General features: G+C 41.7%; 1 protein-coding gene across 1 annotated transcript in view; it reads left to right on the top strand.

The window, feature by feature from the left end:
* Window positions 1–15,584, top strand: part of LOC145409235 (uncharacterized) — a 54,644-nt gene extending 39,060 nt beyond the window's left edge. Inside the window, exons 3-4 of the mRNA XM_080279717.1 lie at window positions 3,435–3,654; window positions 14,743–15,584. Coding sequence (XP_080135843.1) covers window positions 3,435–3,654; window positions 14,743–15,434 — 912 coding nt within the window. The 3' untranslated portion in view covers window positions 15,435–15,584. The remainder of the gene's footprint in view (window positions 1–3,434; window positions 3,655–14,742) is intronic.
* The last annotated feature ends 8,388 nt before the right edge of the window (window positions 15,585–23,972 follow it).

Below are 23,972 nucleotides of genomic sequence, written 5' to 3' on the forward strand. Positions count from 1 at the left end.
TCGCAAAACAAAGGTCGCTAAATGTCGCCTTGAGGAGAGAGAGAGAGAGAGAGAGTGGATAGCAAACACGATCACAAGCAGACACTGATTAAAATATACAGTATGTGACTGAGAATTTTAACCCCTTCAGCCTGTGGACATCTCGACGAAATTTTCTCTCGCTATGAATGATAAAAAAAGTAAAACAAATAAAAAAAAAAACATGGCGTCCTGGGCTCAAAATTTTAAAAGCTAAAGGTGACACGGACCCTTCCAGGTAGACATCATTAGGGAGAGTAGGCACAATTACGTATATCATTAGGGACAGTAGGAATGGCTAAGGACATCATTAGGAGCCCCGGACATCAGTAGGGAGACACAGTTAGGGATGTTATGAGAGACCCCAGACGTCGTTAGGAACTTAAATACCAGCCCCAGACGTCACCCCAATTACACGTCACTAGGAACTCCCAAACATCATTAATTAGACGTCATTAGAGACCTCAAAAACATAATTAGGGGCCTCGGAACGTACTAGCGGATGCGGTGGGAGACTTCTGGCCGTGACATCAGACAGTAAGACCGGAAATGGGAGGGCTGGCATTCCAGATTAAAGGTTAGAAATGTCGGGGAGCAAATAAATAAGGGAGGCCAGTGTTATACATGTTCTCTCTCTCTCTCTCTCTCTCTCTCTCTCTCTCTCTCTCTCTCTCTCTATATATATATATATATATATATATATATATATATATATATATATATATATATATATATATATCTTCCTCTCTCTCTCAGCTAGTGTGTGTGTGTGTGTGTGTGTGTGTGTGTGTGTGTGTGTGTGTGTGTGTGTGTGTGTGTGTGTGTGTGTGTGTGCAGCTGCATGAATGAGCAAGCGAGAGCAGGAAGGCGTGATTATTCAAGTACAAAAACAAGCTGAGGAAAAACAATGTGGTTAAAAGACGAGGTCAGAGAGCACGGATGAGTAAGGTTTACAAAGGACCTAGGTTAACTTTATTTTTGTTCGTTAAACCCTGTATCAGTCCTCATAATAGCCTTTTCCTATAGTTCTTTTACCTTATCTTGGCCCAGATGTTTGTCTTTTTGCAGCCTATTTCACGTAGCTCACTGGCTAAATAAGAAAATACTATGGCTCTTCACCCTTCCCATAGCACCTCTTTGTGGCCACCATCCTATTCTAGTATTAATCCCTTGTTATAGTTCGATATTCAAATTTGGCAGTTTTGGGCCAGGTTGGAGTAAAATGAGTAGAGTTTAACCCGATCCTTTTAGTAAGGTATAATCATTCAATCTTGCTACTTACGACAGTATTACTCAATTTAGGAGAGATCTTTCAAACAGGACGGGTAAAATATAGTCTTCGCTAATTCCTCCACTTCTTGGGAGCTCTCCTAAGGGGATTAAATTGTCTGGAGTCAACAAGAATAAAGTGATAAACACGTCAAGGCACAAAAAAGGCTAATTTAGTATTGTCTTCCGTCCATGAAAAAAAAACTATCATTCTTTAACCTCTTCCTCCTGAGTAGGTCATTATAATGACCTTTTTTTTACTCAGTCTTGGCCCAGATTTTTGTCATTTTGCAGATTTTCACGTAGCTCAGTGCACAAAGATAATACTGTGGTTCTACATCATCTCCATTGCCCTTCTTTGTGACTAGCATCGTATTGTGGTGTTAATCTACCGTTACAGCTTAGCATGCAACATGAAGGGATGACAGTTTTAGGCCAGTAGTTTATTCTTGCGACTTCCATATGATTTAAGTTCATAGAAGATTTTTCAAGCTGGAAGAGTTAGATAATTATATCTTCCATTAATTCCTTTACTGCTTGGATGTTCCTCTAACCTGAGCAAAACAATCTATTCCCACTTCACATTGGCATTTCTGAAAATTGCCGTCTCTCCATCTTGAATGCTGGCTTGTGACAAGAAAGTAGCGCTTAAGTATAAAAATAATCACGATGAAATGCTCTGAAAAGGATGTAGAACCGTGACTGTCGTTCTCTGCCATTGCGCTACGCAAAACAAGCCGCAAAAGAATGAAATTCTGCGCCTTGTTAAAGTGATGAAACCATAGTATCAGCAAGTGCAGTAGGAGTAATTGCAACCCCAGGCTCATTTGTAAGGTGAACCCGGTGGACTGCAGGTTTAAATTACCCTTCTCATGCAGTTTACTGTCTCCCTTTTGGGGGGGATTGGGAAGTAGCTTAGGGACCCTTGTACAGCCAGGCAGTTAAGTCGCCTGGTTGTATCGGTGCCACCACAAGAAGGTGTCCCTCTCCAGCACCAGCAGCAAGAATAAAATATAAAAATGACGTTATGCGACTGAAACCGTTAATCAGCATCTCTTCTCGTCCTATATACTCCCGCAAATCATTTTTTCAGTTATCGCCGCAAAATAGCTAATATTATTTCGTGTCCAAATAGCTACATAGGCTGAATGAGAGATTGATAGGCAGTTATACAGATAACTGATAGAATATTAAGTACGTGTTAACATATATGTTTGATGAGCATGTAGAGATAGGTAAGTAATCTGAATGGGTGGCTAGAGGCAGAAAAAGGAAAAAGATGGTATATACCGATGCTCTACATACTGAATATATAGAGCAGTTTTGTCTAACTCATATTTCTGACTGACATTATTATAGCACTGCTCTAACTCTCCACGTGGAAAGTCTCTCCTCTGTCTAACTCTGCTTTGTCTCTGTTTATCTTACTCAGCCCTACCTATGTTCTACCTGTCCCTGCTCTGTTATCTCTTATTGTGCCCTGTCTAAAGTCCACTTCTCTACCTAGCTCTGTTCTGCCTAATTATCCCCAGATTCTACTTTACCCGCTATATCTGAATTTCTAGCTCTACTCTGTAACTCCTGCTATGGATCTGTCTCTCCTCTGTCTGTCTTTGCCTTGTCTCCTTAGGTGGGCCCATGAGTGTTCCGCAAGGTCCTATTCTTCGTGTTGCTATTGTCTCTAGTGTTCAGCCTAAGTCTAATTCATCTCTGCTTAGTCTAACTCTGCTTCACCTCGGCCCTCTCTAGCTTTGTTCTAACTCTCCTCTCTCTCTGCAGGTGAACCCATGGAGAGTGACCTGGAAGGTGATGTTTTATCATTACTCTGTCTAACTGTTCTATCTCTACACTGTGTAATTCTGCTCTATTTCAGTTCTGTCTAACTGTTCCATGTCTGCTTTATGAAACTTTTTTACCCAGCCCTATGCAACTCTGCTTTCTCTACCCTATATAACTCAGTTCTATCAAACTCTGCTCCACCTCTACCCTGTGAAACTCTGCCCTATCTTATTGATATTTAACACTCCTCTGTCTTCGCCCTATGTAACTGCTCATTCTCATCACTAACCTCTGTCTCTGCCCTATGCAACACTGCACTCGCTCATCACTATCTAACTCTCCTGTAACTCTTTTCTAACTCTCCTCAGGTGGGCCCATGGAGAGTAACCCGCAAGGTGCTGCTCTTCGTGTTGGTGTTCTCTCTTGTGGTCGTCGTCTTCGGCACGCTCATCCTCAAGACGCACGCCTTCGATGGCAGGGGCAGTTACCACGACGACGATGACGACGACGACGATGACGATGACGACGAGGAGGATCAACCACTCAGCAGCGGCGACTCGCTCATGTTGGTTCTGATTGGGCTGGCTGGTGAGTGGGATCTGTTTACCGGAATGTGTCTAGTTTTGTTACGAATATACCGGACTATCCTGTGTTGTGGCATCGTTATGCCGAAATGTGTGTCTGTCTAAGTCATACCGAACTGTCTGGTTTCGCGTCCTCGATATGTCGGAATTTATGGGTTCGGAGTGCGATTTCCTTGAATCCGAATGTATGGCCTCGTTATACAAATGTCGTGGCTTCGTTAGACCGAATGGTTTGATTTTGTAACTTGTTGCCACGGTATACCCGAATACACACACACACACACACACACACACACACACACACACACACACACACACACACACACACACACACGCACACACACAAACAAATACACTAACAAACGAACAAACATACTGTAAAACAAACGGCAAATATCGAAATCTTGCATTCCTTTACCAGATTTCGGCATCGTTAAACAAAAATCAAAGTTCTGTCCGCCGAAATCCGAAGTATTCATAGCGGAGTGTGGCTTCTTTGTGCCGGAAACTAATTTAGCAGTATCGGTATGCACTGGGCAACCCTAGGCTCATCTAATAGTGAACCCCGTGGACTGCAGGCTGAAGTTACCCACCTCCTGCAGTCCACCATCCTTTTTCAGGGGGATAGGGAGGGAGTTGGGGGACGTTTGTATCACCGGGCAGCGGAGCCAATCAGCTAAGTCGGTACCACCACGGGAAGGCGTCCCTCTCCCGCTCCTGCATCGCCATTATGCAAGAATCTGGCCTCGCTATACCGGAATTTGACACCGTTACACAGGGTACATAAACTCTTCTAAACGACCTCTGCCATCATTACATTCAGACAGCCTTCAGGAGACCGTACTTAACCCTGGAAAAACCTCTGTCGATGAAGGGGTTATTGAATGCTACATACAGCCCCTCCAGTTGTTCAAGCCTTTCCTAAGCTGGAGAGAGAGAGAGAGAGAGAGAGAGAGAGAGAGAGAGAGAGAGAGAGAGAGAGAATATAGATAGATAAATAAACAGAGACAGAAAGATAGAGATAGATATAGGTAGATAAATAGATATTGCGAGGTATGCCATTGTAATAAAGGGTTTAAGGGTCAGAAAAAACTTTGGTTGAAGTGAATATGTGGTACCTCTTCCTCAGTGTTCTCTTATCCACGGTTAAACTTACCATTCTCTTGACTTTGTGTGTTGTGCTTCATCCTAATCAAACATCCCTTGCATTAGGCCTTTTTTTCCTATCTCCAAATGATTTTATTCATCTCTGGGAAGACCTTCTTGTACACGATACGGAAGACAAAGCCGAAATAAACCTGTTCGCTTCTACAGACCCGCTTTAAGTTGAATGAAATCGTCTGGATAAAGGAAAAAAATAAATCTTAAAATAATGTGCCAACGGACTGAAAGAACTGACCTTTAAAGACTAGATAATGTACGAATACTTCTGTTTTGAATTCTAGTTATCTCCCAACAATTTTATTCAGCATAGGATCGTTTTCACTGCACTTCTTCGTGATTAGCACCATATTTCCAGGGTTAATCTGCTGCTACACCTCGTCACTCAGCATGGAGAGATAGGAAATTTAGACAAAGTTAGAGCAAAAAGAGAATAGTGAGCTTTCTAAACTGACCAAACTACGAATCAAGGTGTATTATAGTCTGTTAATTTTTCACCTGACGGAACTAAGCCATACATAACTTGAATACTAAGTGGTGTATGATATTCGATGAACCTTTTATATGAAGAATCGAGCCTCCTTGGTTACAAGTTAGAACAACCCTCCAGACTGACTACACCTGGCCATCACCTGAGATGAAAGGGGTTAAGAATTTGCACACACACACACACACACACACACACACACACACACACACACACACACACACACACACACACACACACACACAATAACCGATTTAAACAGAGCTTCCCATAATGGGTTTCCTTATACGCTTGTTCTGCCCAATTGACCTTCACTGAGGGACCAAAAGGCGGATCTCTGTAGTGTGTGTGTGTGTGTGTGTGTGTGTGTGTGTGTGTGTGTGTGTGTGTGTGTGTGTGTGTGTGTGTGTGTGTGTGTGTGTGTGTGTGTGTGTGTGTGTGCGTGTGTGTGTGTGTGTGTGTGTGTGTGTGTGTGTGTGTGTCTGTGTCTGTGTCTGTGTGTGAATGAAAGAGTAACCGCACATGATTCAGTGCGAGTGAATGCATTAATGGGACTGAGAAAGATCAAAAGGGTACGTAACTGTGCGGCGACGAAGTTCCGGCCTGGTGAGAGAGTGCGTGCGTGCGTGCGTGTGTGGGAGTGTGTGCGAGTGTGCGTGAGTGCCAGAGGGTGGACTCCAACCTATGAACTTAGCAACTGCAGAGGTACAAAGCAACAGCCTCTGTACTCTGTTTACATTGCTTAAAATTATCCTCTCTATTTTTAGCGCTGAGATGTAGCAGGACATTAACACTAGAATATTACTGTTAGTTGCGAGGATGTGCTAAAGAAAGGATGTATGACCTTACAATTAGCCTATTATACCATTTGCCTGTAACTAGGTATTTACACTAGAATATGATGCTAGTCACGAAGAAACCTTGTGGATCAAAGGTTGGGCCGAAGTATTGTCTTTTTCTACCACTGAGCTGTAACAAGAAATTAATACTCAAATATATTGCCATTCATGAAGAAATTCCATGGAAAGCATGTACAGCCATACCACTGTCTCTATTCTGCAACTGCGCTATAGCAAGAGATGATAACTAGAACATGATATTAGCCACGAAGAAGTGCAATGGAAAGGATGCTGGGTTGTAGTACCGACTAACTTTGCCGTTGAGTTATAACAAGATATTAACACTTGAATATTTTACCATCCACGTAAAAGTACAGTGGAAATAATGATTTATAGTACAGGTACTGACTTGCTCTGCAACTAAGTTATGGGAAATAAACTACAAAGAGACGAAGATCTCCTCCAAGTTAAGTAGGACGAACTGTACCGCTAAAACAATGTGGTGAAATCTCTAATGATGCTATGTGGTGTGATTTATCTCTCTGCCTCCAGACGATTTCACTTGGGCTTATGAATGATAAATCTAATCCTTCCAAACCAAAAACGTCTCTCAAACTGAATAAAGTCATTTACATATAAGGGGAATACTGTATAAGTAAAAAGACGGCATCATAGTGTAGGGGCTAATGACGACACACAGAAATCAATATAAACACAATATTGACTTTACCCATTCATTAAACGATGTGTTATTTTCTTACCCGTCCTCGCCCCGGATGGGCTCAGGGACGGGTACTGTTTTCACTCAGTTTGTCTGCTTGTTTTTCTGTCTATCTGTCTGTCTGTCCGTCGATCTGTTAACAACTTATGCGAAAACTACTGGTGCGATTTTGACTAAAATTAAAGGAATGATGGCCTATGACCTTCCAATCATCTGATTAAATTTTGGGCCAAAGTGGGCAAAGGTCCAAGCTGCTGGCCCAAAAATATGTAAAAAATAAAAAAGTAAAAAAAAAACATTTTGTCGCCTTAACTCCTTTCAGCTTCGTCATATCGACATGAACCCAAATCCTAAAGGTGCATCTTTCAAATCTGCATCCTATAACATGCCTCATTACATCAGGGGGGTCACCCCTACAGTTAGCGGTAGGGGGGTCAATGTCAGGTGGGTCGGGCCTAAAATTTCAAATGAGCATAAAATCGTCAAGTTTTACCCGATTTACACCAAACTTGATTTGTGACATATTTGACTACAAATCCTGTTGTGTTTACACGTCAGCACTAAATTGACTGCCGGGGACGAGTTTGCTGTGCTTAGGCACCGTTTATTATTATTATTATCATTATTATTATTATTATTATTATTATTATTATTATTATTATCATCATCATCATCATCATCATCATCATCATTATTATTAATAATAATAATATAATTATTATCATTATTATTATTAACACTACTATTGCTACTACTACAATTGCTGCAATTACAGCCACACCTCAGATCATCCACGAAACACATTCACACTCTTGCACACACACACACACACACACACACACACACACACACACACACACACACACACACACACACACACACACAGAGTAGGTCAGCAGCCAGAACAGTGAGGGTCTTCCACTTTTTGTCTCCCCACTAAAAGGTCGCCTCTTGACTCTCTACTTCCCCCTCCCCCTCTCCCACCCCGCTCCACTCTCTACCTCCCCCTGCCTTCTCCCTCACCCTTATTCCCTTCCTTCAACCCTCTCCCCTCTCACCCATTCCTCTCACCCTCCTCCTGCCTACCCCTGTCTCCCTCACCCTTTTACCCTCCCCCCTCCCTTACCTCTCTTCCATGTCCCTCTCCTTCGTCCCTCTTCCTCTTTTCTTCCATCACCTTTCACCCCCGTTCCTCCCAGCGATTTTCTCTCTCTCTCTCTCTCTCTCTCTCTCTCTCTCTCTCTCTCTCTCTCTCTCTCTCTCTCTCTCTCTCTCTCTTGCCCTACCCCATTCCCATCCCCCTGTCTTCTTCCCCTCCCTCATCCCATCTCCTCCTCTCCATCTCTACCCTCTCCCCGTCCCTCTTCCCTCTCCTCTCTCACCATATCTCTCTTCCTCCTCTCCCCTACCCTCTCCATCTAATCCTCCTCTCCCTCGCTCTCTCTCTCCATCTCGCTCTCCTCCCCTCCCCTTCCCCTATCCCCACCCCTACCCCTACTATTTCCACTCATCCACGGACAACTACATCATTTTGGTTTGAACTCGGTCTAGCCTTAACCCTTTCATTGTGCTGACGTCTTTTGTTTTTTGTCTATTCATGTGATTTTTTTTCATTTATGACAAAAATATCAAGCTGGACAAACTCATAGTCAAACACACTGAACACACAAAACCGAATTTACTTAGCACTTTACCAACTATAATTAACACGCAAGAACACTGAACACTCAAACACAAACTCAGAAAATTCACAAAACCAAAACGTAGGGAAGAAACGCAAACACAAAACATACAAAATCAAAACACACACAAAAATAGAATAAAACTCACTGAACACACAAATTCAGACATGAAACCAAACACAGCGATCGTATCAAAGCCAAACACACTTGCATACAAAGCCAAGCACAGAGTTATAAGCACCAACACACTGAACACAAAGCCAAACGCACGGAACACACAAAATCAAACACACAGCACCTAGGAAAAAGCACAGAGCACATAAACACCCTGAACACACAACAAATACACACAGCACACCCACAAACATACAGATTACATGACAAGCAGTTAAAAAAAAAAAGCAAGCACACGAAATCACACACACACACACACACACACACACACACACACACACACACACACACACACACACACACACACACACACACACACACACACACACACACACACACACACAATAAGACAGTGTGTTTTCTTTTCAGGGGCCACTGGGTATTCATAAACGTTCAAGACTCGCATTCGTTTAGAATTTATAAATGCCAAGATGCCAGAATTAGTGGGAGAAAGTAAAGCTGTATTGGACTGGGGACAATTATAGTGGTTTGAGTTGGTGTGTGTGTGTGTGTGTGTGTGTGTGTGTGTGTGTGTGTGTGTGTGTGTGTGTGTGTGTGTGTGTGTGTGTTGAGTTCATTATCATCATCATCATCATCATCATCGTCATCATCACCGTCGCTATCATATTACCATTATCGTCACCGTCTGTATCATATCATCATCATCATCATCATCATCATCATCATCATCATCGTCGTCGTCGTCGTCGTCACTAGCGTATCATTATCATCATCATCATCACTATTACTTTTATCATTATCATCACCATAATCATCATCATCATCATCATCACCATCGCAATCATCAACAACATCATTATTATATCATCACCACAGTATGTCTTATATTACCCTTTGGCTGCTGTAAAACTTCTATCACGTGAATGAAATCGTGTGTCATAGGAATACTATATAAAGTTCTCTCTTCTCAGCCAGAGCATGAACTGTGGCAGCCATATTATTTTCCCGTTAACATGGCACAGATTTTCGTCCTTTTGCGGCCTATTGCACGTAGCTTAGTGGCAGAAAAAGGCAGTAGTGTGGCTCCAGGCTATATCTTTTCCTTAGCGCTTCTTGATGACTGGCGCTGTATTCTATTGCCAGTCTTCTGTTAAAGCTTAGCATTCAGGACGGGAAGTTAGCAATGTTAGGCCAAGTTAGGGTAAAAAGAGTACAGTTGTTGACATTTGTGGCATGTACGTTATTCAAAATCACAGTAAAATCGTCTGGCATCGACCTAAATAGCTACAGAGTAAGTGTTTTGCGTTCAGTGGGTCCAATGACGCATTTTTAGGTTTCATTCTTGTTGCCACTGGACGATTTTACTCAGTATGGGAAAGGTCTGTCATGCGATATCTAACCCTTTATGTTTAGCGCGTCTCGTCACCTGAATAAAATTGTCTCCCAGAAGCTGCTATTAAGGTGAAGAAAATCGTCTGACACTATCAAGAAAGAGGCAGAAAAAAGAAAGTCATGGGACGGAAGAGGGTTGACACTGATTTAAATGTCTTCGCCAGTGTGGTTAATGAAGATTTAATGGGCTGTATTTCTCGCTGACACAGAACACTTCGTTGCAATTTGGACTTTACGTTATTTGTGTCGAGATGTAATAGCCAGATTAAACTGCTAGGGAAGAGGTGTTGCGAAATCTCCAAAGCCATGAAGTATAAGACCTTTTATTAGTTTTACCTACTTATCGCGCGGACGTGTTACTTGCACTTGTTCTTGCTGTCACCAGAGGTTTTTATTCAGTTCAGGGAATGATTGCTTGTAAAGGAGGGCTTAAATATGCTCATTAACCCCCTCACTATCAAAGGTGTTTCGTAAGCTGGGTAAAATCGTCTTGTAAGAGCAAAAATAAGACCTTAAAAAATCCTATCATTCAGATGATTTGCAGGAGGAGAGAGGCTGTGACACAAAAGAAGAAAGCATATAAGTGAGTGGATGAGAAACAGGGGCATGGAAGAAGTTGAGAGACGGAAGAGAGACTTATATGTAGAGAGGAAGAGAGAGGTGAAAAGATTAGTGAGATAGTAAGAAGAGAGTGGATGAGGAAATCGAAAGGAAACTGAGTGTAAAGTGGAGGGAATGTAAGAAAATGTTCTGGAAAGAGGTAAAGAGAGTTAGACAGGGTACCAAAGAAGTTAGTTGGGGAGTGAAAGATAAAAATGGTAGGTTACTAGTGGAGAAGGGAGAAAAAGTGAGCAGATGGAGAGAACACTTCAATGAATTGTTGAACATAGAGAATGAAAGTAATGCAAATATAAGTGGCTGGGGAATGGTTTGGAGAAGGAAGGATGTGAGAAGAGAGGAAGAAATCAGTAGGATGGAAGTTGTGGAAGCAATGAAGAAAGTTAAAATGGGGAAAGCCCCAGGAATTGATGGAGTGTGTGGTGAAATGCTGAAGTATGGGGAAGAGATAGTAGTAGAATGGATGTGGAAGATGTGCAGATTGGCCTGGGAGGAAGGTAGAGTCCCGGAGGATTGGAAGTCAGGTATAATTGTTCCCCTGTACAAAGGAAAAGGGGAAAAAGAAGTGTGTGGTAATCATAGGGGCATTTGCCTTCTTAGTATAATAGGAACAGTATATGGTAGGATACTTCTTGACAGAGTTAGGGAACTAACAGAGGAATTAGCTGGAGAAGAACAGGGAGGTTTTAGAAAGGGAAGAGGTTGTGTAGATCAGATATTCATTCATAGTTCCTTAGTGGAAAAGTTTCTAGAGAAAGGAAGGAAGTTGTATGCAGCCTTCATGAATTTGGAGAAAGCATATGACAGGGTGGATAGACAAGGATTGTGGAAAATATTAAGAATATATGAAGTAGATGGGAAGTTGCTGAATGCCGTGAAGAGTATGTATGAGGGTGCTAAGACTGCACTGCGTGTGGATGGTGAACTAAGTGAATTTTTCTATTTGAAGGTTGGATTGAAACAAGGATGTGTCATGTCTCCATGGTTGTTCAGTTTGTATATGGATGGGGTTATAAAAGAGATACAAGGTAGGGCAGTGGATGTTGGAGTGGCCCTAGTGAGAGAGGGCAGTGTTTGGAAACTCCCTGTACTGTTGTTTGCAGATGATACTGTGTTGTTAAGTGAAGACGATGGGGAGCTGCAAGGCTTGGTGGATGAGTTTGGGAGAGTGTGTAAGAAACGGAATCTAAAGGTGAATGTAGGGAAGAGTAAAATTATGGTCTTCGAAAGAAGTGAAGTTAGTGAATGTACAGTGAGATTGGATGGGGAGGAAATGGAGAATGTGAGTGCATTTAAGTACTTGGGTAGTGTGATGGGTAAGGATGGAAGTTTAGAGGGTGAAGTGCTTGAAAGGGTGCAGCAGGGAAGAAAGGTTGCTGGCTCCTTGAAGGCGGTGATAAGAAACAGGGAAGTGAGCATGGAAGTGAAAAAGCTGCTACACGACAGTATTTTTATACCAACTCTAACGTATGAAAGTGAAGCTTGGACGTTGTTGGAGGGACAAAAGTCAGGAGTGAAAGCAGTGGAAATGAGTTATTAAAGAGGAACATGTGGAGTAACATGGAGAGACAGGCTGACAAATGAAGAAGTGAAGGAGTGGTGTGGTGTGGATGTGGATGTGATAGGAAGCGTTAGGAGAAACACATTAAGGTGGTTTGGCCATGTGGAGAGGATGGAAAGTGAGAAACTGATGAGGAGAGTGTATGTGGGTGAGGTTGAGGGAGGGAGAGGAAGGGGGAGGCCGAGGATGAGATGGAGGGATGGAGTGGAGAGGTATGTGAGAGAGGGGGGTGTGAGCTGGGAGCAGGGCAGTGAAATGGCGGGGGACAGAGCGACATGGAGGCGATTTGTTTGTGGCCACCCCTTACGGGATTAAGGGGTTTGGCAATAGATAGATAGATAGAGAGAAAGAAGAAGGGTTAGAGAGAGGCTGCATCTAGTGAGTTGCCAGATATCTTTTCAAGCAGATTTCTGATTATTTATTTACCTTTGAGAAATGCCAAGTCAGAGAGTTAGAAAGCCCGCAGAAGAAGAAACCATGAGGGTGAGTATGAGTTTGTGTGTGTGTGTGTGTGTGTGTGTGTGTGTGTGTGTGTGTGTGTGTGTGTGTGTGTTGAGGGCTGCCAAACTTCAAGGACCTGTGATGCAAGCCCTCCATTCACACGCATATTCCATTCGATTTATTCACCCCTCAGAAAACTTAGCACTCAGACAGTTATACAGGACTAGGCAGAAACTAGACAGATAAGGGTAGAAGTGTGAGAGTCAAGGGGGGCGGGGAGGGTTCAAACATCGAGGGCTTATGGCGTAGCCCTTCCACTGAAACCTATTCCAGATGACGCATTGATCTCTCATATATCCTTCCCTTTGTAAAGCCAGCAACAGGAGAAACCAGAGAGATGAAGGAGAGTTGCGAGCAAGTGTAGAGAGAGAAGGCAGGGCTGGAAATTAGGGTAGAAAGATGAGGGAGGGTTGGGAGTCAGTGTAGAGGGATGAGGAGGGTTGAGAATTAGTGCAAAAAGATGAGAGAGGGTTGGGAGTCAGTGTAGAAGGATGAGGAAGGGTTACGAGTCAGCAGAGAGATGAGGGAGGGTTACGAGTCAGCAGAGGGATAAGAGAGGGTTGCGAGTCAGCGTCCAGGGGATTGACTGACATCCATTCGAGTATATTTTAATTTATTCACCTGTAGGAAACCCCAAAAGTTATAAAGTCCAATCCATGCACTGATTTTCGGCAGGAGAAACTTGAGAGGGGAGGGCGGGGTTGTGTGCGGCGTCTAGGTAGGAGGTTGCCAAACTTCCAGGGCCTGTGACGCAACCATACACACACACACACACACACACACACACACACACACACACACACACACACACACACACACACACACACGCCCTTGACTGGATACCTTAAAAACTCCTCCCCTTTGTGTTTTTACCCAGGCCAGGCCCCTGTTGTTCCGGACACTGCGAAGGTTAGCTTAGGTACGAGTTGAGTTCAGTTATAGTGAGTGAGTTAGAGTGAGCTACGACGAGTTATAGTGAGTTACGGTGAGCATTATATATAGCTGGGAGTTGTAGTGAGCTGAGAGTTTTAGTGAGAGTTACAGTGAAATGAGTTAGAGTGAGTTAGAGTAGGATTTATCGTGACAGTTGCAATGAGATCCTAACTGTACTCGGAATTGTAATGAGAGTTATAGTGAGGTATAGTGAGTTCAGTGAAAGTTATGGTGAGCATAGTAAGTTATGGGGAATTACCGTGAGTTGCTGTGTCAAAAAGAGCTGGGATTTATAGTGAGTTGAGACTTTTATAGATAGAATTATAGTGAGAGTTTTAGTGAGAGTTATAGTGAGCTGAATTACAGTGAGACATAGTATGAGTTCTCGTGAGTTATAATGAGCTTAGAACTGTACCCAGAGCTATAGTGAAAGTTGCAGTAAATTACAATGAACTCGACACAGACAGATAGACAAACACTCACCAAAGACATTGATATGATACATATATGCATACATACATACATACAATATACATACTTGAAATATACGTACAATATACATATATACATACATACATACAAACATATATACAGACATATATAAATACACAGATAGATAAATAACGGACGGATAGACAAACAGGCAGATGTTTCAACAAGGAGCGACAAACCGACTGAACAACGAAGTTTTTTTTATGGGGAAAGAGCAAAGGTACAGGTAGGAGGAGAGGAGAGTGTATGAGTTTGGTATTGGGCAGATGCATAGATATGCAAAGACAGATTTATAAAATATTGACATGCATATTATTTTAATTTAGATTTATAAAATATTGACAAGCAGATTATTTTAATTTTTAGATGTATTTTACATAGCTACAGTATTTTTGTAGTAGTGTTACCCAAGAAAAAGTGTTACGGAAAGGATATAGAGCTATAGTGCTGTCTTCTTTTGCCAATGATATCTAGTATAGGCTGCACATTGACGAAAACCTTCTCCAAGTTCAGGCGGAAGAGGTATGGTAAAAACTCTGAAACTAACCAGTTTCCCCCTTCCTCCCACAGGCATGGCGGGTTTGGTGGCTTCAGGAGGCTGCCTTTTAGCTTCTCCCAACACCCCCAGACAACTCCCACGGGGCTCAGGAGGCTCCGTCTTCACCCTTACTGGTGTGGCATCTCACCCTCAGTTGTCCCCTCAACCCTCTGCCCCAGAGTCTGAACCCACTGGACCACACCAGCAACTCCATGGCCAACACTCCCTGACCACCTCGCACATCACCACCAAGGTCTACCCGCCGCCTTCTCAAGGGTACACACAAAGCCCAGTCTTCCCCAGAAACCCCAACTACCCCCCAGACCCTCCTCCAAGCTACTCCGCCCCCAGTTATCCCGCCGGGGGAGCCAGAGCCGGGAGGAGAAGTAGTGGAGAGAGAAGGGAAAGAGATGGGGTTCATTCAGCTAGCAGGAGAATCTCATCCCTACCCAACCCACACACATTGGCTGATCTTCCTCCACCCTACGCCCCAGGTCATCTTCCCCAGTACCAACCCCAGCAGCAACAACCCCAAAAGCAACCTCAACAACACCACCCTCAACTACAACAGCAACAGTCCCATCAGAAGCAGCAACAACAGCAACCGCAACATACCCTCCAGAAGCAACAACCGCACCAACCCCAAAAGCAACCTCAGCACCAGTCTCAGCAGCAACAGCACCATCCACAACAGAAGCAACAGCAGCAGCAACAGCGGCGATAGTGTCACCTCCATCACCGTCATCACCATCATTACTGAAATCTTCACTATCTCCATCATCCCACCGTTTCATATCGTAGTCGTAGCTTCATCACTTTGTTTACTCATTAGACACTAGAGGACGCTGTGATTTGCTTGTGTGTAGAAGGCTCCTTAGCACCTCCCGTTTGTCAATTGCTTTTGCTTATCAGATCCTAACCCTCTCGGGACGGGGAACCACTCTCGTCATTGAATAAAGTCGTCCGTCCATGGAAAAAAAAAAAAAACAGTATTAAAGGTCTTTCTAGGACTGAAAGTACTAATAGTCCCTTATATATTATCCATACTATTTTACTGTCGCTAAAGTTTGAGTATGTAAATTATATGCTGTATATACATACAGTGTATTACCGTGCCATAATGCAAAAATAATATGTTAAAGAAATATGTGCTGGGGAGCCTCCACTTAACGAAGAATATTGTCATGTGAGAGCAGAGTACTGTGGACGGAGAGGTGCATTAGAGGTGTACTGGGGACAGAGGGATATATTAAATGTTTACTGGGGAAAAAGGAGTGTATTAGAGGTGTACTAGGGATGGAAAGGTGCAATAGAGGTGTATTGGGGATACAGAGGTGTGTCAGAGATGTGCTGGTTAACTGAGAGATGAAATGGAGGTGTGCTGGCTATGGAGATGTACCAATGGATAGTCAGGTTTGCTTGGGATGCATTTGCTGAAAACTGGTTTGAAAGTCTGTAAAATATGCAAATAAACAAACATATTAATCAAATAATGATAGTGTATGGTATGGGTGTTAGGAGATAAGATGTACGGTATGGCGTGCGATATGGGTGTTAGTTGGCATGGTGTCGGTGGCAACGTATGGTGTAAGCTGCATGTGGTATGGTGTAAATAGCAGTGTATGATGTAAGTAGCATTGCATGGTGTAGGTGTTGGGAGGTATGGTATAAGCTGTAGTGTATGATGTGGATAGAAAGAAGAATGGCATGAGTACAGTGTATGGTGTATGTGTTCAGAGATTTGGTGAAAGCAAGGTCACGGCCACACTAAATGCTGGCTGGTTCCAGCTGGAGTTTTGCATCACTGTAACCCGCGCAAGTAGCTTCGCTGGACGCTGGCGGGTGCGAGTGAGAACTTTTGTGGGCTACGGTGAAGTAGAACTCTCGGCCACATCAGCAAGCTTTTGGTGTGAACCTACGGTGAACCAACCAGACCCTTATCAAGAAGTGCAGCCCATCAGAGCAACCCGTCCACAGACACTCGAGTGACGCTCTGGATCTTCTTTCACAAGTACATTAACGATTGAATCTTTCTCGTAACTAGGAAATGTGTTTGTAGGGAGACGGAACATGGATAAAGTCGGCATTCTCTCTTACTCGTCCTTTCTGTAAGGTGAAATAACTCGTGATGTACTTCCTCTTGTAACGAAAGATTCATTTTGCAGGAAGAACGAGGGAAAGAGAAGCTAGAATCTCCATGCCTCCTGATCTTTCTGTAAAAATTGGTATTAGTTATGGGTGAAAATTTATCGTAAGCTTAGCCCTGAATCATAATTTTAAGGATTTCCTACTTTTAACTGTCTGATGCTCCTTTATCTACAACGCTTGTCCAGGGAGGGCGTTCCCTCAAAAATAGTGCTTAATCACTCCTTTTTCAGTAACATCAGTGCAAAAGTAACTCCCTCTTAATTTTCCACATCCAGTTCATCCACATAACTGTCTTGGAGTATTCATTCAGCTTACAGAAAACCATATGCCTTTAGAATGATATAACATCTAATACATACAGTAGGCAAGCATTCTTATATACCTCATTGAAGCACAAAGACATGGCAGTGGCTTTCACTTATGATCATTTTGTATTAGGTTAGAGATTATGATGCTTTAGGGGAAAACTTACGTAATCACTACTGTGAAAATACAATTTTACTGAAAAAAAAATAGCTTAACATTTTAGAGGTCGGGATTTTCCCTGGGCCGGATGAAACTGTTTACCAATAGCTAAAATAATATCTCCTGGGTATGGTCAAACTAAGCTATGAAAGTTGGTTCCCGTCCTCTAAAAAGATTAAGATCACACAGAAAGCGGATACCTCCACCAAGGTCCTGACCTGGACCTTTGACCTTTCTGACCTATAGTTTGAGCATCTGCTTCTCTCATGGTCCTCATTCTTTATATCAAATTTGGTGCAGTACCATCAAAGAGTTATAATTTAATTTCACTGATAAACAAACAAATCAGCAAACAGACAGAAACAAAACAAAAGATAACATCCTTGGTGGAGATATTTATATGCTTAGCTTTCTCTCCAATATGTAGAAAGGTTACATTAAATTACTTCATGTACACTTGTCATATTTTCAAACCATTAACATAGGCGAGGTGTCTGTATAGTGTGGTAATATTCTTAACTGTGTATAGTGTATAGGGATCCGCAGTGTATAGGAACCCTTCTGTATAAAGGCTTACATTTAGTGATATAGTATATATGTACTAAATAACATTGTGATAGAGAGAGTGGAGAAGTAAAACGTAGCATCATTTACGAAACTCATCATTAAGCGTCGTATTCTAAGTGACTTGGAGATTTATTCTGCATATTACATCTCTAAATCCTCTTACATGCTGCTAATACAAACCCTGTCGATATTTAAACGAAATAAGTAACATACGGGAGAATGAAAGGGTGCACTATGCAAAATAAATGGTGCAGAAAAGGTAGTACGAAGCCTTCCATATTACTTATGCTACGACCTTAATTTTCCTTTAACTCCTTCATTACCAGCTCTCCCCTACGCTACAACAATACGTCTGACAATAGCAAGGATGACATTAAAAAAAAAAAAAAAAAAACGCCATCGCACAATGGAGTTATTTGATACTGATTCTCACCCCTTTATGACTATACTTTTTTTTACACTAACTTGGCCTAAAATCGCCGTCTTTCCATTATGAATAAAGATTTATAAAAATACACTAATACAAGAATATGATGCTTTGTCACGAAGAAATGCTATGGAAAGGATGTAGAGCCGTAGCATTATCTCTTTCTGCCACACAGCTACGTGACACATGTTGGAAAAGGACGAAAATCTGGGCCAATTAAGGCTAAAAAGAGTAAAGATGTGATCCCTACGCTAAATGATATCACCAGTCGCGGCAAAGAGAAAGAGTTTGTTCACATTAACTCCTTGACTCCGACGATGTCTTTAAATTTATTCTTGCTATCTCGTGATGATTTTATTCAACTTGATCATTAACTCCACTGCAAGACGTCTCCCCTGAACTGAATGAAACTGTGTGGAAATAGCAAGAACGGAAGTAAAAAGTACGCCATGGGATTGAAGGGGTTAAGGTCGGAACTGGAGAACTGATGCAAACTGTCCGATCCTGACTCGAGAAAAAAGTTAAAACTAAAATCTCGTTTCACTCTCCCTGTTCAGTTCCTCGCTGTCAACTGCACCATGTCTAGTGCTGAGAACTGAATGTCCTGAACGTGACCTAGTGCATGAGACGAGGTGTTCTGGCGCCGGAAAACTGAATGTTCGGATCTTGAGACGGGGCGATCTGGAGCAGGGAAACTGAATACCATGAACTTAAGTTTATGAAACGGGGTGCTCCTCTTCCAGCTTTCACTCCAACCTACACAGTTTTCGCCAGCATAATTATGTTGTCCGATTGCTGCCTCAGTGCTAAGAATCACCAGAATATATATATATATATATATATATATATATATATATATATATATATATATATATATATATATAACTATAAATAAATAAATAAATAAAAAGTGACACTCAAACTTTGTTAATCTCGAGCTCTGAGACGGCTCCCAAACACCTTCCTAAGCGATATAATTTACTTATTTTGCTTAGCACCCTCTTTCGTGTTAATTACATCCCTGAAATATCGCTGCAGTCAGCATAAATAATGTAAAAGCTGGTATTAACCATGTGCATAAAAAAAATAAATAAATAAACTAGAAAGGGTGAGATGCTCGGGAGTCTTTACCCAACAGTAATGACTAACGGGTAAAATATGTGGGAGGGAAACACAGAAGACTAATTCCATGATGACCTTGTTTTTACTTCTCTCTAACAACATTTAGACGATTATAATTCATCTTTGGGTAGACCATTTGAGCTACGGTGGTTGAACATAGCCTCCATTAACTGTTTTTCTTGTTAAACGGTTTTTAGATGGTTATAATTCACTTCTGGGTAGATTTTTCGAATTACCGGGGGTTGAACATTGCCCTCATTAAAAGATTATCCTTCACTCTGGGGTAGATTTCTTGAAATGCATAAGTTGAACGTAGCCTTTATTATTATCATTATTATTTTCTGTTAGAGGGCTCTCCTAGGCTGAATGAATTAATATGGCAGTGACAAAAGTATAATATGTCGTCTTCTTGCTTCAATGCGGCAACATATATTTCTAGTTCATTCTCCTTCCCTGCAAATGATTATGGTCAAATGTGGAAGGAGCTCTTGTGCTAAAAGAGTTGATAAAGGCTGCATCAAACTCATCCAACAAGGTTATTCAAATCTGAATTAAATCGTCCGGAGGCAGCGAGAATAAGTTAAAAATGCATCACTGTGGCGAAGGGGTTATACTGTTTTGTCCTGTGTTTCCTTCCCACTCACTACACAGAGAGGGAACATGCTCGTACTGAAGGGGTTAATGAGTCTTTCAGAAATATTTAGTCCCCGCGTTCATGGTAGTACAGTCTGTACAGCATTAGTTATGTAATATAGCTTTTATAGTTATGTAATGTAGTAGTTAGAGTAAAAAATTAAGTCTGTGACTTTGAACAAGAGGCTGTTCTACATTGCCCTTTTCCAAATAACACTGGGTTGTATTCTATATATGGAAAATAAACCAGAGGGAATATGACTCACAATGTATCTGTTAAATCCTTGGTTATATTTACGTCTTGTGGCCTATAAATAGCACTCCACTAGGCTCAGTCTGCTGTTGTGGGTGTGGGTGTGGGTGTGGCAATGGGAGTAGGAAATAAATAAATAATGCATAATAAGACATTGATAAAGCTGACTGAGTCGCCCCCACAACACATAAGAAATCGCCCGGCAGAGTGGATGAGGAGCGTTATGAATGAGCCACACTGTACATTAATTTCTTGCTATTACCAGCATTTTACTCAGCTTAAGAGTATCATAGTGCTGGATGGATTAATGACGGCTGTCTCTAATTCCACCAGTTCAAAAAATAAGTAAATAAATAAAATTACAACCATGTGGAGATACAAACCACGAATATACTAAAACAAAACAAAACAAAAAAAGTCTGGAAACAACTTACCTTTATTGAATAACACTGGGCCGTGTTCTGTTATAAATGGACCTCGGCAATTCATCTTACATATTACAAAAACAAGTCCCGACAGAAGAGGTGTAACTAATCCTGGACCAGTGAAAATTCAGCATAGTTTATACTGCATCATAAATTGAACTTGAAATGAAAAACTGTTCAGAAATTTAAGAGCAGTCCCATTCGATTGCAGTACTCACACTTCTAGATGACAAGAGATTTCGCAACACTTCTTCCTTGGCGATTTATTCTCCATTTTAAACTCAGTGTTCTTTTGTAAGTCACTGATGCAAACAATGCCAATAATAAATCTACATAAACAAACATACAAGAGCATGGTATTATGTAAAATACAAATTAAATCGCTATGAATGAGGTGATGCGAAGCCTCCTACGACACACAACATGAGCAGTCTTCTACTGTCCTTTTTCCATGTTTCACGGACCTACCCTTCTTATTAAACTACGGGGATTAATTTTGGTTTAGGATGACGATAGGATAATAGTTTACGTACAGTTCATCTCTCCTGAAATGATTATATGATGAGAGGGTATATAAAATTCCATCTGCCCTTAAATGATAAAATGATAGATTACGTACAGCTCCATCTGTCCTTATAGCCATCTTTTGTGCTCTTATCTGCAGTATCCCATATACTTAATTAATCTTAGCCACAACTTTTAAGCAGCTAAAGCACAAAAATTTAACATCATGTTATTTAACTCTTGCCCTACGGTGACGTCTTCTGTGTGTGTGTGTGTGTGTGTGTGTGTTTCATACAGCCTAAAGGGACCATCCTAGTAAAACGGGGTTAGAAGTAGTTACCATTAACCCTTTCGCCATGAAAGGTCTTCTCTTCAATTGAACCAGATCGTCTAAAGGAAACATGGATATACTGTAATGCAAAAGGCGTCATCTTCCTGAAGGGGTACAAGAGGACGACGCTGCACCAGTCGAAATATTTAGTTACAGAAATTTTCTCCAAAGTCTTTTATCATTCCTATCTACTGGCCCTTGAGTACAGGAAATAGTACAGTGCTTTATGGCCGAATTTCCATTTACAACGTGCTTATTTTAGTGCAGTCTCATTTCCTACTTTTCCTTTTCTCGTTTTTCCTTTATTTTCCAGCTCCTCTCCCTCCCTTCGCTCTCCCTCTCTTAACCCTGCCTCTTCTTCCGTTTCTTCTTTCAAGTTACTCCGTCTTATTTTCTCCTTTCAGTTTTGCTTCCTTCTTTCCTATCCTACTTCACCTAATGGTGTGTTTTTCTTCTCCTTTGCTTGTTCTTTTTTTTTTTTTTTAAATAGGAAATTGGAGATGGGAGGATACTGTGATCCTGAAAAATATGTTGTACTATCGAAACCCCAATTGCTTTTCAGCTCCATAACCCTAGCCTAATCAATTTGGTAACGCATTTTCTGTTTCATGTTTCTGCCAGACGATTTTATTCAGCTCTGAAGTTTTGTTTGCCTTATTTATTTACTTTTTTTTTTTTTTTTTTATACCGGAGGGGTTAGATACAGCCTTCAGTGACCTTTTTGATACTATGGTCACAGGTAAATAGTTCTCCCTTAGAAACCCACCTGGCGTTATCTTTTGTGTTCTGGGAGCGGCTCAGTCTGCTGGTGTGCACGTGCGTGTGGCAGTGGGAGCAAAAATAAGTCATGCCGGGTAGACGCGGATAAGATAAGGTTGTCAGAGGTGTTCCCGTCACACACAGCAAATCGTTCGCATGAGAGGGCTAGCGCTTATGTGGACCATCGTGTACAATCATGACTCGCTCTCAGCTGAATGAAACTGGACTCGTATTCTCTTCGAGTGAGGAAGTCCCCTAACACCTCCTTCTTAGCGACTATTTTTTTTTTTTTTTAAGTTTGGGTGGTTAATATGTTTTTGTACTTTATTCAGGCAGGGTATGGTGATATTCGACGGATTTATGTAACACAAAAGAACATAGTACGGTGTAATGAACAAAACAAACTGCTCAGGAAAAGGTGTTAGGGAGCTGCCTCAACCAACGAGAATACCGGTCCTGCAGTGAGCTGGATTTCAATACTAGAGTTGCCCCGACCATGAGAGAGTTAAAAGTAACAGTATGGGCAATTTTAGCTGACAAGAAGACACACTTTGCAACCGTCGACTATACAATCTAGGTCCCCATTTTAGTTCAACGTGCGCACAAGAGGGATTATTAACGTTAAAATATCGGCACAGATTTACGGGTAAACTTTTAGGCCTGTACGTGATGTTCTTATTTTTATTTTATTAATTTAATTATTTAATTATTTTTTGCGTCATACTTATCTTTTGAAAGTTTGTATGGGGAAGAACAACTTGGTGTGAGATAATGTAGAGATAAGAATATTGTAAGCTTGAAAAAATATGCATTTAAGGAGATAATAATGAGAGAGAGAGAGAGAGAGAGAGAGAGAGAGAGAGAGAGAGAGAGAGAGAGAGAGAGAGAAAGCAGCCGTACAACAGAGGTGAAGGACCTTGAATTCGGGTAAACTAATGAACTCTCTCTCTCTCTCTCTCTCTCTCCAGACGATTTCACTCAGCTGAAGATCCCTAGCAGTGAAGGGGATAATGAAGGCTGAAGACAACCCCTCCAGTTCTTATAGCCTCTCCCAAGCCGTAGAAAATCGTCTGGAAATAGAAGGAAGAAAGTAATACATCATCAGATTGAAGAAATTAACCCCCTGAATACGTAGGATTTCTCTCCCTTGAGTAAAATCGTCTGGTGTTAGGTTAGGGGCTTTGGAGGTGTCGTAGCGCCTCTTCTTTATCAATTTATTCTGCGAAATGCGCTTCATTACCATCTTGTATGTTAGTGAAGCAAACTGTATTGATATTAAACCCAGTAGTAGTAGTAGTAGTAGTAATAGTAGTAGTAGTTGTTGTTGTTGTTGTTGTAGTATAGTAGCAACAGCAGAAGTTATAGCCCTAAGCTCATCTGACATGTGAACCTAGTGGATTGCTGGTTGAAGTTGTCGTCCTGCAATCCACCATCTCTCGTTGTGGGGATAGGAAGGGAGCTGAGGGTCATTTGTATAACTGGGACATTGGAGTCGCCCAGTCGTATGGGTGCCACTACGTCAGGGCGTCCCTATCCAGCACCACATTAAGCCTATAGAAAAATGAATCACGACGGAAGAAGTGCTACGAAGCCTACAATGCCGCTTGGAAGATGATCCCAATAGTCAT

This window comes from Coenobita brevimanus, chromosome 80 (assembly GCF_032717465.1).
Source record: "Coenobita brevimanus isolate Jiangsu-jjx chromosome 80, ASM3271746v2, whole genome shotgun sequence".
Classification (NCBI taxonomy): Eukaryota; Metazoa; Arthropoda; class Malacostraca; order Decapoda; family Coenobitidae; genus Coenobita; species Coenobita brevimanus.